Consider the following 13882-nt stretch of genomic DNA (forward strand, 5'->3'; position numbering starts at 1 on the left):
AAAGTGCTGGAGTAAATCAACAGGTCAGGCAGCATCTGAGTCTGAGGAAGGATCTTGATCCAAAACGTTACCTATCAGTGTTCCCCAAAGAAGCTGCCTGACCTGTTGAGTTACTCCAGCGCTTTGTGTCGTTCTGGGTAAGTTGAGTTTAAAAAAAACCAACTTTTTGTATATTACTTTAATTTGTTTATGTATTCTGGTATTTTTAAGTTTTAAAAGACAATGTTTCTAATTATTAACAGAAATTCTAATGGCTTTTAAATGTCTCTATCAGAAATATTTTGTACTTGTGGCATGGCCTTAACAACTTTGACTGCAGGGAAACTTTACACCCTGTCAGAGAAGGCCAAGGCATTCCAGGAGTAGAGCAGACCATCTCAGATGCAATGGTCCTTTGGCTTGGCTTCCCGTAGACCTGTGAGTTTGTCTGATCTGTATTTCTTTGTCCTCCTCGTTTAAAAGATATTTCATTGTCGAAGGCGAAGAAGCCCTGTCGAGCCAGGAGGGATTTCATGGAAAAGCTACAAAAGGGGGTCCTGGAGAAGCTGAAAGGGTACTGGTTACCCCGCTTCCTGCTGCACTGCAAACGCAACCTGAGAAGGCTCAACGGGTACGATGTCATCATCCAGGAGTATCGAGAGAAGATGTCACAGGGAAAGGTTACAGAAGACCACAACCCCAACATCAAACGTACCGAAGGCATCTCCTTGCCCTATTACACCAAGGCTCACAAGCGTCTCCTCTGGAAGCTTCCCTTCTGTAAGGCCAAGCACGTGAAGATCGCAATAAGCTCGCAGCCTCCAGCTAAGGAGCGACGGGGCCATGAACAACCCCAGCCAAAGGCAACTGCCCCCAAGCCCACTCCAGTGACTTTGCCCAAACAGGATGAGCCAGTGTGCCCTTCTCAGTCATTAAGGTGGGTCTGTTCATCACCAAGAGGAGATAAACAGATGAAGAACATACAGGGTGAGTACACCTTCCTGCAGCAAGACTGTGCTATCCCACTCATCAAAGCTCATTCGTTGCTCCAGTGTCAGAGGTTTCCTGAGATGTCCCTGCAGTTCAGGTACCTCCACTGGGCCTTTAATGCAGACCAGCCGGCAGGAGAACCATTTGCAGCTTTCCTGAGGATGAAAAATAACCTCTCCCACCTCTCCTACCTGCGCCTCTGGCACGACATGAGCAACTTCTTGAACATTGTGTTGAATGTGAAGGACAGAGCTGGGTATCTTCTCAGGAAGATCCTGGGTGAGAAGATCATTGAAGTGTACTTGACTGAGAATAGTAACCAATATGCCAAGCTGCAGGAAGAAACTGCTGAACACCTCAAGACACTTCTCCCCTCGGGTCAGGTCATTCCATGGATATTCACTGCCCAGAAGGAGATTTGTGAGGTGAGAGTCCATTGTTGACTTTGGTTTTGTGTGTCCTTGTGAAGGAGGAGATCCGACTAGTGTAGAGAGGGAGCAGCGGCAGCATTAAGCTGACCCTGGGAAGAATTACCTGGAACAACATATGATGTGCGTTTGTTGGCACTGGGCTTGTACTCGCTGGAGTTTAGAAGGATGGGGGGGGGGGACCTCATTGAAATTTACCGAATAGTGAAAGACGTGGATAGAGTGGATATAGAGAGGATGTTTCCACTAGTGGGAGAGTCGAGGACCAGTGGCCAAGGCCTCTGCATAAAAGGACATACCTTTAGAAAGGAAATGAGGAGGAATTTCTTTAGTCAGTGGTGAATCTGTGGAATTCATTGCCACAGATGGCTGTGGAGGCCAATAGCTATTTTTAAGGCAGAGATTGACAGATTATTGATTAGTACCGGTGTCAGGAGTTATGGGGAGAAGGCAGCAGGTTAAAAGGGGAAGATAGATCAGCCATGATTGAATGGCAGATTTGCTTGATGGGCCTATCAAGCAAATGGGCCCTAGAATCACCTAATTCTGCTCCTACAACTTATGAATTGATTAACATCACGCTGTGTGAAAACACAAGGACAGGGCAGAACAAGAAATATTTTACTCAGTCTGGCAAGAGCAATGCCAGCAGACATCCCTGTATAATTGGCAGAAGCTGTTTTTTTCCTTGGGTGGGATGATGCTATAATGAACCAGAAAAGGGGTGAGATTTGTTTTATGCCAGCATGTTGCTCTGATCAGGAATGGGGTTTCTGAGAAGGGGAGTGGAAGCAGATGTACTGGTAACTTTTCAAAAGGTTTTGGAAAATTACTAGATTATGAACTATTCACAAGGCTATCTATAAAGGTGGGGAAATTAATGAATTGGATTTCTCTTTTGGCGGGTTGGTTAGAGATGGGGGGTGGGGGGGAGGGGAATCTGAAAGGCCAAATGTATTTCTGTGCTGTAAAATTCCACATGACTGAATCAGTTATCTATGATCTGATAGAGGTTTCCGTAGCCAGGTGATAGTTACATACATTTGGGATAAAAAGTTAACCAGTTTACTAAAACCGCAGTCCCCACACGGTGCAGTTTTGTCAGTGTAGGAAGGAACAGCAGATGCTGGTCTACACTGAAGATAGACACAGTTGCTGGAGGTATGGTAGCGCAGCGGTAGAGTTGCTGCCTTACAGCGCTTGCAGCGCCGGAGACCCGGGTTCGATCCCGACCACGGGTGCTGTTTGCTCAGAGTTCGTACGTTATCCCTGTGACCACGTGGGTTTTCTCTGAGATCTTCGGTTTCCTCCCACACTCCAAAGACGTACAGGTTTGTAGGCTAATTGGCTTGGTAAATGTAAAAAATGTCCCCATTGTGTGTAGGATAGTGTTAATATGCGGGGATCGCTGGTCAGCGCGGACTAGGTGGGCCGAAGGGCCTGTTTCCACGCTGCATCTCTAAACTAACCTAAACTAAACTCAGCAGGTCAGGTAGCATCTCGGGAGGGAATGAACCAGGTTATGTTTTGGGTCGGGACCCTTCTTCAGACTCTGGTCTTAGTGTGGGTGAAGCAGAAACAAGCTGATTAATGTGGTTTCTACTCCTCCAACAGATACTCCTGGAAACATATGACGATTTTCTGGATCAAGATGATAAGTACTTCCTTAATTTTGTGGTAAGGCATTTGCAGATCATTGTGCTGTGCCCACCCCCATGGGGATTAATGCTTAAGATCATGCAACCACATGACACTAAGGTCCACTAGCATTGAGTTGCAACTCCCTCTGAGCGCCACCCCATTCCCAGTCATTCGCAAATTAGCATGAACAGTAGAACAAAAAGGCACAAAGTGCTGGACGCTGCCTCAGCAGGTCAGGCAGCATCTCTGGAGAACATGGATCGGTGACGCTTCAGGTCATGAACCGTCTTCAGATCCATTAGTCAGTCTGAAGAAGGGTCCTGATCCGAAATGAATGCCAGCTATCCATGTTCTCCTGCGATGTTCTATCATCCGCTGAGTTACCCCAGCACTTTGTGCCTCTTTTTGTAAACCAGCATCTGATATTCCTTATGTCTCCCAAAACAGTAAACTGGTTGTTTATAAAGTCCAGTGCATTTAAGATGAAATTCTTCTTCCTTGTCCTAATTAAGGTTGGGACCAAACCAAATGATCCAAGCAACTGGACACAGTGCAAGAATCTGCCACTGCATGTGGCAGACTCAGAGGATCTGTACATCAGGAGGATGGCCAGGTCGTTGCTACTGAGCCAGGCCTGCTCCGCCATCGGCGATACCGACAAACTGACCAATGAGGACTGGATGCTGCTGGTCTCCGAGGACACCACTGATCTCGGCTCCATGAAGATAGTCATAAAGGTGCCAGCTGAAGATATGGGTAAGGGAGCTAGGGAGATGGGGGAGGCCGGGGTTAAACTTTATTTTCTCCTCTCCGTTGGAAGGGAACAATCCATAGACCCTCAACTTCACCCCTACCCTGACTGTGGGTCTTCTCCTGATGTCCTGTGGCATATTTCCATTGGCCGAGTTCCCCAGCCAGTTTCCAGAACAAGCCTTGGCAATGATAGTTACCAAGACGAGGCATCTTGCCCAGACCAATTGTTATTCCGTCATGCACATAAAAGTACATATGTAAGTTACCATCAACAAGAAACCATTAGATTACATCTTCCTTTCTCCTCTGTGGGGGAGAGCGAATTGAGTTGAGCTTGAGTTGAGTTTAGTTTTTTGTCATGTGTACCGAGGTTCAGTGAAAAGCTTTTGTTGCGTGCTGATCAGTCAGCTGTAAGACAATACCTGACAATCGAGCTATCCGCAGTGTACAGATACATGATAAAGGGAATAATGTGAATAATGTTTACTGCGAGATAAAGCCAGTATAGTCCGATCAAAGATAGTCCGAGTGTCTCCAATGAGGTAGAAATGCTCTCTAGTTGTGGTAGGATGGTTCAGTTGCCTGATAACAGCTGGGAAGGAACTGTCCCTGAATCTGGTGGTGTGTGTTTCCATACTTCTGTACCTTTTGCCCGATGGGAGAGGGGAGAAGAGGGAGGGGCGGAGGTGAGACTCATCCTGTGTGTGAAGTCTGGGCCTGAGTTACACGTTACAATAAACTTGACTTGACTTGAATCTTGCTGTGCTCAAACTGTGTGCCTTGATTTCATCTTTCTGTAATCTACTTTCAAGATCCGAGCAAGGCAAAGGGCTGGCTCTCATTGCCTCACTTCTCACCTTGATCACAAAGTAAACATCATGAGGTGGCTTTCTTCTCCTGGGGGAGAGACACTGACACTTACCCTGAGCCAGTTCCAAAATGTGTATGTTCCCTAAACACCCAGGTGGGGAAGAAGCACAGCACAGCACAAGACAAGGCCATGTGGTCATTAGGAAGCTGTGGGCTCTGTCTGGATGTGCCTAAAGCGAAAGAAGCACCTTTTACCGCCTCAGCACCTCCCAACATGCTGCACAGTCAGTGAGAAACCTTTGAAGCCAAGTAACAAACCATAATGCAGGGAGGAAATCTTTGCACAGTAAGTTTCAAGTCAAGTCAAGTCGGGTTTATTGTAAAACTAGACCAAGTAGTCCCGTTGGGTCCAAACCTCTCCTGTATTGGTGCAGCACCCTCTCCTCCCCCCTCCACCCTGCCCCCTCCCTCCTCCCCCCTCCCCCCTCGCACCTCCCCCTCTGCCCCCTCCCCCTCCGCCCCTCCCCCCTCCTCCCTCTTCCCCTCCTCACCCCTGCCCCTCCCCCTCTCCTCCCTCCCTCCCCCTCCCCCATCCACTCCCCTTCCCCCCACAACCCTCCCCCTCCTCTCCTTCCTCCTCCCTCCTCCCCATCCCTCCCTCCTCCTCTCCATCCTTTCCTCCTCCCCTCCATCCTTTCCTCCTCCCCTCCCCCTCCCCCCTCGCCTCCCCCCTCACCTCCCCCTCACATCCCCCTCCCCTCCCCCTCCCTTCCTTCCCCCTTCCTCCCCACTCCATCCCCCTAAACCCCCTTATCCTCCCTCCTTCCCCTCCCTCCCTCCCTCCCGCTAAAACATAACACCGATTTCAATGAAACTTCTTCCATTAGCACGAAAGGGGCGATGGTGAGTAAGGTGGGGCTAAAATTGTCGCGCTATCGTGTACCGTTTTGGTGGTAGTTCAGGAACATACAAACAAACAAACGAGAGTTTTAGTATATAGATGTACAAACAGAGAATCCAGTACAAAATCCTCCTCATAACCTACAAAGCCCTCCATAACCTGGCCCCATCCTACCTGACCGACCTCCTCCACAGGCACATTCCCACCTGCACCCTCCGCTCTGCCGCTGCCAATCTCCTATCCCCCCACATCCGGACTAAACTCAGATCCTGGGGGGACAGGGCTTTCTCCATCGCTGCTCCCACCCTATGGAACTCACTACCCCAAACCGTTAGAGACTCCCCCACACTCACCACATTCAAAACATCGCTGAAGTCTCACCTGTTCAGTACTGCCTTCAACCACTGAAGGTCACCTCACCTTCTGTCTCCTTTCTCTGTTCATTTATTTATTTACTTATTTATCTATTTATTCATTTCCCCTATGTTCTCAAAATCTCTGTAAAGCGTCTTTGAGTATATGAAAAGCGCTATATAAATAAAATGTATTATTATTATTATTATTAAATATAATGAGGTATAATGAAAATCTTCTTTGGAGCAGTATCACTGGCATATACTTGCAGATAATACATGAAAACATAAGCTCTACATTAGTGTAAATATTACACAAAAGGTTTGCAAGGCAATGAAATAAATAGACTGTGCAAAAATAGAAGGCATTAGAAAACAAGTGCATGGTAATTCAAGAGCTGATCTTTTATGTCTGGTTGCCAAGGTAAGATGAGGGTTGTACAAGTCAGTTCAAGAACCTCGTGGTTGTAGGAAAGTAGCTGTTCCTGAACCTGGTAGTGTGGGACTTCAGGCTCCTGTAGCTCCTCCTGATGGTAGCAATGAGAAGAGAGCAGGTCCCGGATGATACATGCTGTTTTTTTGAGGCAGTGCCTGGTGTAGATGCTTTTGATGGTGAGGATGGACTGGGCTGAGTCCACCAATATCTGCAGCTTCCTGCATTTCTGTGCTTTGGAATTGCTATGATGCAAAGAGTCAAGAAACTACAAACAGCATTGTGATAGCAATCAAGGATAGGACTCACAGATGCTCCTTCAACAAAATGTGTAGGAAGCAACTGCAGATGCTGGTTTCAACCGAAGATAGACACACAAAGCTGGAGTAACAGAGACGCTACCTGTCCATCTGAGTTACTCCAGCTTTTTGTGTCTGCTCCTTCAACAATATGGTTCTCCAACTTTCAATCCTAAAGATCAAAACAGTGTTAACAAAGTGATGGCTGACAAGTGTGACATTGTCATCTTAAATTATCAGGACAGAAACTATTAAATGGCATGGAAGTGACTGCGAGAAATATATAATTGTGACTGTGGAAGGTTGCTTTTCAGACTAGAAGCATATGACTAGTGGTGTGCCTGAAGTTCAGTGTTGGGCCCATTGCTGTTTGTCATCAACATCAATGATCTGTATGAGAACGTACATGGCATGACTAGCAGTTTGCAGATGACACTCAAGTGGGTGGTATTGTTGATCGTAAAGATGGATGTCAAACATTTCAGCAGCATCTTGATCAGTTGGACTGAAGAATGGTAGATGGAATTTAGTACAGGGAATTGTTAGATGGTACATTTTGGGAAGACTGACATGAGCAGTGTTATGTATTGCCCGGACCAATAACAATGGAGTAAGTAATTAAACAGTAATTTATTCATTAACTTTGAGCATGGTATGTCACCCTACACGTAAGATGCTGCCGCTCACACACGTAAGATGCCAGCATGCATGAGTGTTGGTTAACAGTTCAGGGCGGTTCATCCCCCACCATGTAGGGGGTAAGTGCAAAAGAGGAAAAGTAGCGGTTAAATGTTGATAGAAGAACAATGAAGTGATTTCCTTGCCACCATCCTGCCCGGTACTGCCCGGTACTGGCCGACTGGCCGATGCCCCTCTTGGGCCGCTGCAGTGGTTTCTACACGGGGATCTTTGTGCTCAGCTGCTGAAGGGGACGGTCGGCTGTGACGTTCCCTGTTACTCAATGCAGCGTCCGTTGGTTCATCTACTGAATTAACTGGGTTGACAACAGGAGCCATTTCTGCAGCTTCATCAGGTCTTTTGTCAGTTCGACAGCGTCTATGATCCAAATGCCGTCTAACAACTCTCCCGTCTGTCAGTTCTAGTTCTGCCACTTGACTATTACACTGACGGGCAATGGCTGGTAGCCAGTTTTGTGTGCAAGTTGAGTGTAGACTTTGTCTTCAGCCCTAAATGTCCGTAGTTTGGTGTGAGTATCGTAGTTTTGTTTCATGGCCTCCTGTTTGTTGCCAATGGGTTCCTGTACAGCCGGCTGGAGGAGACCTGATCTGGTGTGTAGAGTGCACTTGAACATATATTCGGCGGAGGATGTGCCTGTTAACTCATGTGGAGTCATTGTAAGCATTCTGTGCATCAAATGATACCGGCCAATGAAGTGCTTTTTAAGTGTCATCGGTGTTGTAAGAGGTAGCATAGCCAAATCACAGCAGCAGAATTCTGCTAACTTGTTTTAGTGATTTGGAATAAGGAATAAATACTAGCAGTGGATCAAACTCCCTGGAAAATTTCAAAACAGTGCAGTGGGATCTTTTATATCCATCTGAGAGGAGAGCCTTTCCAGACCGGTATGGCCACGTCGCTGTGTCTGGTTGCTTGCAGTCTAGTCGCCTGTTACCGCTCCTGTTTGCCCTGGTTCTGTTTGTGTCTCTGAGCTTGCATGATGTGCAAGCCGCTATAGTCTACGAGCGTCAAACGCCACTGAATATTCTGTCCTCTGTGGTGGACCTCTGCACCCGGGGTCCCGCACAAAGATCCTTTCACGGCTCTCTATTTTCCCATCTACCTGAAGGTGTGTGGGCCCGATCCTTATCCAATAAGACTTTTATCCTCAATTACTTTTTCACCGCCTGTGGATTGGACTTCTTATTGGTGACAGAAACCTGGCTTAACCCTGGTGAGCTTGCTCCACTCGTTGAACTCTGTCCTGATGACTGTAACTTTTTTAGTTCGCCTGGGCTCTCCGGGCGTGGTGGGGGCCTCACCGCTGTGTTTAAAATACATTTTAACTCCCGCCTACTGAACTCTGAACATTTTTCCAGCTTCGAGGTGCAATTAATTAGGGCAGGCCTGGTCTATCCCCTCTTAATTGTTGTGTATCGCCCACCAAAACTGCATAAAGACTTTATCACTCAATTTGCTGATTTCATCTCTTACACTATGCCCAACTCCTGATTCTTGGTGATTTTAATATTCATGTTTGCTGTCCTGCTAAGCCTCTTGTAAGTGAATTTATGCATCTGGTTGAGTCTTTCAATCTGACTTTACTTAACACTGGTCCTACTCACAAGCTAGGCCATACACTCGACCTCGTATTATCATCTGGTTTCCCAATCTGCAATATAGAAATTATTGATGCTTGTCTGTCGGATCATAGTGCTGTTATATTTAATGCATCTCTGCCTTTCTCTCCCACCAATTCTCATCTCCCTGTACGTTGCTCTTGCTACATTAACTCTTCGACGGCCAATAAGTTCTCTGAGGCTCTCACAGCTGCTCCCAATACCTGCACTATTGAGGCGCTCCTCCCCCCCTTCTTAGCACTGAGGATCTTACTTCTTTATTTAATACCACTTGCTCTTCCATTCTGAATTCTGTTGCTCCCCTTAAAGTGAAAAAGCCTAAGCCTAAAGGTTGGCCTTGGCTTAATGACACCACTGGAGCCCTAAGGAGGGAGTGCAGAAAATCAGAACGGAGATGGAAATGTGATAAGCTTCAAATTTCCTTTGAAATTTTGAGAAACAATCTTCACAAATATCAGGAAGCAGTTAAGGTTGCGAGAGCAAAATACTTCTTTGACCTTATTTCCAAAAGCTCTCATAATCCCAAGGTCTTATTCAGTACCATTACCTCTGTCATATGTCCCGCCCCCAGTACCAGCATAGTTGGGTCCCCTGCTAAGTGCGAAGAATTCTTACAAATTTTCACAAGCAAAGTTGAGGACAATAGAATGAACATTTCCCCTTGCACTTGTGACTGAGCTGTCTCACTGGTCTGTTCATCTAAATGGGATTGTTTCCAACCCATTACGCTATCTGCCCTTGCAAAGCTTGTTTCCATCATGAAACCTGCAATCTGCTCCCTTGACATTGTCCCCACTGCCCTCCTGAAGGATAATAATAATAATAATAATAATATATTTATTTTATATAGCGCCTTATCACATGCTCAAAGCGCTTTACAAAAACAATTAACATAAAGACAAACAGACAAACTATCCTGACGGAAAAGCGGCGAATACTCAACGCCAGCGTCCTCTCACGTCAGGGTCCGGCAGCAGACATCAAAAAGCACAAGACACACAGATACAATTTTTTACACAAAACAGCCATCACAGTGATTGCTCTAGGCATACCCTCACTGTGATGGAAGGCAAAGTCTTATCTCCTCCTCATTCTTCTCCCGTGGCGCCACGAGGCAGTTGAGGCTCCCAACCCCTTGAAGCCCCCACCGGGCGATGTAAAGTCCCAGGGCCGAGCCACGCAGGGCGATGAGAGTCCTGAGCCCCCACCGGGCGATGTAAAGTGCTGCGGCCAGGCCACGCAGGGCGATGAAGGGCCTGCGGGCGGGTTGATCGTACCTCGCGCTTCGGGGCGGTCGAAGCTGCTACGGCTGGAGCTCCCAAAAGCCGGTCGCCAGCCAGGGACCTGCGAACTCCCGATGTTGCGGTCTGCAGGGCCCACGGCCGAAGCCTCCGAGATGGTAAGTCCAGGCCTGCGACCGGAGTCTTCGAGGTCGATCCCAGCTGGAGGCCGCCGACTCCACGATGTTAGGCCGTAGCGCGAACGGAGATACGACACGGTAAAGGTCGCATCTCCGTTGAGGAGGAGATTGAAAAAAAGGTTTCCCCCAACCCCCCCACCACCCCCCCACATACACAGAATTAATAATAAAACAAAACGTACATTTAAGAACGACAATGACAAAAAAAACACCAAAAAAAACGGAGAGACTGCCGGTGAGCTGCAGCTGCAGAACACAGCCACGCCCCCAATTGTCTTTAACATAGCCGGTCCCAGCATCCTTTCTATTATCAGCAGCTCTCTGACCACTGGTACCGTTCCAACTTGCTTCAAGCACGCAATGGTCCAGCCCCTCCTGAAAAAAACTAATTTAGACCCCACCTTGCCTAGCAACTACAGACCAATTTCTAAACTTCCATTCCTGTCAAAGATTCTCGAAAAGGTAATTCTCATTCAATTACTGCCCTACCTACACCAACCTTCCCCCCCCCCCCCCCCCCCCCCTATCAAAAACCTTCTAACCCCTCACTCTACCTCCAGGTCCCTCAGGTCGGCCGACTTGGGCTGTCCCGTGGTCTAGGCTTAAGCTCAGGGGTGACCGCGATTTTGCGGTTCCAGCTCCTAGATTGTGGAACAGTACCCCCCTCCCTGTCAGATCTGCCCCTCCATCGGCTCTTTAAGTCCAGGCTCAAAACATACTTCTATTCTTTAGCGTTTTGAAGCCTTCTGATGGGGCTGATTTTTATTTTGTGCTGATCCCTTTGAATAGTTTTTTGTGCCTGTGTGCTGTGATGTCTGTTCCTTATTGTGTTTTTAGTAACCGCTCTTTGGTCAACGTGGGTTGTTTTTAAATGTGCTTTATAAATAAACTTGATTGATTGACAGACATTCATCACAAGCTCTGAATGACAACACCTCTGACAGTGCAGAAGTCCCTTAGAACTTCACTAGAGACTGTCATCCAAGATTATGAACTTTACGCTCTGGAGTAGATGAGCCCATAATCTTCTTCTTCAGACTACAGTATAACATATGTTTGGCGGCCTTTTTTGTAAGCTAACCACTGACAGTACATGTGTAGGAAGGATCTGCAGATGCCGAATTACACCGAAGATAGACACAAAATGCTGGCGTAACTTAGTGGGTCAGGCAGCATCTCTGGAAAAAGGAATAGGTGACGTTTCGGTCTCGACCCGAAGCCTCACCTATACCTTTCCTTCAGAGGTGTTGCCTGATCCACTAAGCTACTCCAGCATTTTGTGCCTATGTACTGATAGTACATAATTAGTAAGATCAGCAAAAGCAGCCACCAGAAATTGAAGTCATTTTAATCATTTATTTTTATAGATGGAAACTCACCAGAAACGTCATTTGAGAAAAAAAGGGACTAAAGTGGAGACAGGAAACCAATCCCAGTGAATGGGATCTTGGTGGCTGCTTTTGATCGGTCACCCGACTCTAAAATAAACCGGTTCAGGGGTTTTCTGTTGAAAAAGTTCAATAAACACAAGGAGTCTCGTTCCCCAGCCAGTCTCTTGAGTGTTTTTTGCGAGAATCCGCTCATTGTCTGCCAGTGTGTCAAAACAGATTCAGTAAGAGCTAATGTCACCAGGCTTCCCGCAGAGGCTGCCATTGGAGGCAAAGTTGGACGCCACTGATCCACCAGCTGCTCTGAGAATTTTCCTGGAGTTTTTGTCCCAGTATCGAAGCTTGGATAGAGTGGATGTGGAGAGGATGGTTCCACTAGTGGGAGAGTCTCGGACTAGAGGTCACAGCCTCAGATTTAAAGGACGTTCTTTTAGGAAGGAGATGAGGAGGACTTTCTGTAGTTAGAGGGTGGTGAATCTGTGGAATTCTTTGCCACAGAAGGCTGTGGAGGCTAAGTCAGAGGATATATTTAAGGCAGAGATGGATAGATTCTTGATTAGTACAGGTGTCAGATGTTGTGGGGAGAAGGCAGGAGAATGGGGTTAGGAGGGAGAGATAGATCAGCCATGATTGAATGGCAGAGTGGACTTGATGGGCAGAATGGCCTAATTCTGCTCCTATCGCTTATGATCTTCTGTTCCTTGACGCAAACTTTATTATGTTCACTCTGTGTATTTTGCGAAAACCAGCTTGATCCTTAGAATGTTTTTTTTTTGCCATAGTTACCCAACCCTATAAGGAGGACTCTGTCTATGGAGTTGTCCTCGTTCTCGGCCTGTGCTGAAGCTGATGTGTGTCCAGGATGTGACCTTGGCGTCAACCCAGATCTTAAGCCTTGGTCCAATTGCAGAATTAGACTCTGAATTTAGGCAAACTACCTCCAAGATGGGACAAGACAAATGTCATATTGGCCCTCTCTCCTTTCAGCCCTGGTGCAAGGTCTCGACCATCTCTTTGCCTCCATCTGACCTGCTGAATTCATCCAGCGGTTTGTTTTTTACTCTTGCTTCATAATAAACGACATCATCACACAAGTAGCACCGTGCACTCCAGTTGTCCAAACAAAGAGCCACAGAATGTGTATCCGAATGTGGCTCTTTATGATGTTGAAGAGCATGTTGTCTTCAGACTCTTGTGTCTCCAGATGCTATATTGTATTTTGTCCTGCTTTCTTCACATTTTATCCCTCATCTCTCCTTATCTTACACGCATTTGTCTCCTTTTCATCTCTGGCCTTCATTTGCCCATCTGCCAATTAACCCTTCCCCCCCCCCCCTCCCCCACCCTCCTGTATCCACCCATCCCAAGCCATCCCCTCCCCAAGTACTTTCCCCTGCAACTACAGGAGAGGTAACCACTCATCTCTTCCCACCTAAACCACTTGAACTCCCCTTCCCATTCCCATAATGACCTTTCTGCCCTGCGCCTCCTCCACTGCCAGAATGAGGCCACATGCAAACAGGAGGAACAACTCCTCATATTCTGCTTGGGAAGTTTACAATCCAACAGTATGAACTTTGAATTTTCCAATTTTAGGTAACTAACCTACAAACACACGCCTCCCCTTTTTTCCCCTCTTCCTCCCCTTTTCCCCACTCTCTTCCCTGTGTCCCACCTGGATGTGCACCCATGTCTCCCTTTCCCCTTCTCTTTCAACCTTTCCTCCTATATTCCTCTGGTTTCACATTTTGTGCCTCTTCTACCCTTGTCTCTCTATCTCACACATTTTGACTTCTCATCTCTGGCGTTTGTCCCACAATCTGCCAGTAAAACACCTCTCACTTGTAACAGCCGATCACTCTCCAGACTTTGCCCCACCACCACATCTCTTCGAGATTTCTCCCCTTACTACAGTCGGTCCGAAGAAGGGTCCCGACCCGAAATGCTGCCTATCCATGTTCTCCACATGATGCTGCCTGACACATTAAATTACTCCAGCATTTTGTTGCTTTTTAAAAAATATAAACCAGCATCTGCAGTTCCTTGTCCATCCAAAAGACAAAAGAAGCTTGCTGAGGGTGAGGGAAGGGAGTGTTTCTGATATGCAAGGCCAGAGTGGCCGCAGGGAGTAAGCTGTGGGTTCTCTAAGTCAATGAGAGCATTTGGAGA

The 13882-nt window shown here is 47.0% G+C and overlaps 1 protein-coding gene across 1 annotated transcript in view; it reads left to right on the top strand.

Moving 5' to 3' along the window:
* rgsl1 (regulator of G protein signaling like 1) overlaps positions 1-13882 on the top strand; it is a 62615-nt gene that overhangs the window by 14783 nt on the left and 33950 nt on the right. Inside the window, exons 8-10 of the mRNA XM_078407845.1 lie at positions 463-1394; positions 3012-3074; positions 3551-3794. Coding sequence (XP_078263971.1) covers positions 463-1394; positions 3012-3074; positions 3551-3794 — 1239 coding nt within the window. The remainder of the gene's footprint in view (positions 1-462; positions 1395-3011; positions 3075-3550; positions 3795-13882) is intronic.

Source organism: Rhinoraja longicauda, chromosome 11 (assembly GCF_053455715.1).
Source record: "Rhinoraja longicauda isolate Sanriku21f chromosome 11, sRhiLon1.1, whole genome shotgun sequence".
Taxonomy (NCBI): domain Eukaryota; kingdom Metazoa; phylum Chordata; class Chondrichthyes; order Rajiformes; family Arhynchobatidae; genus Rhinoraja; species Rhinoraja longicauda.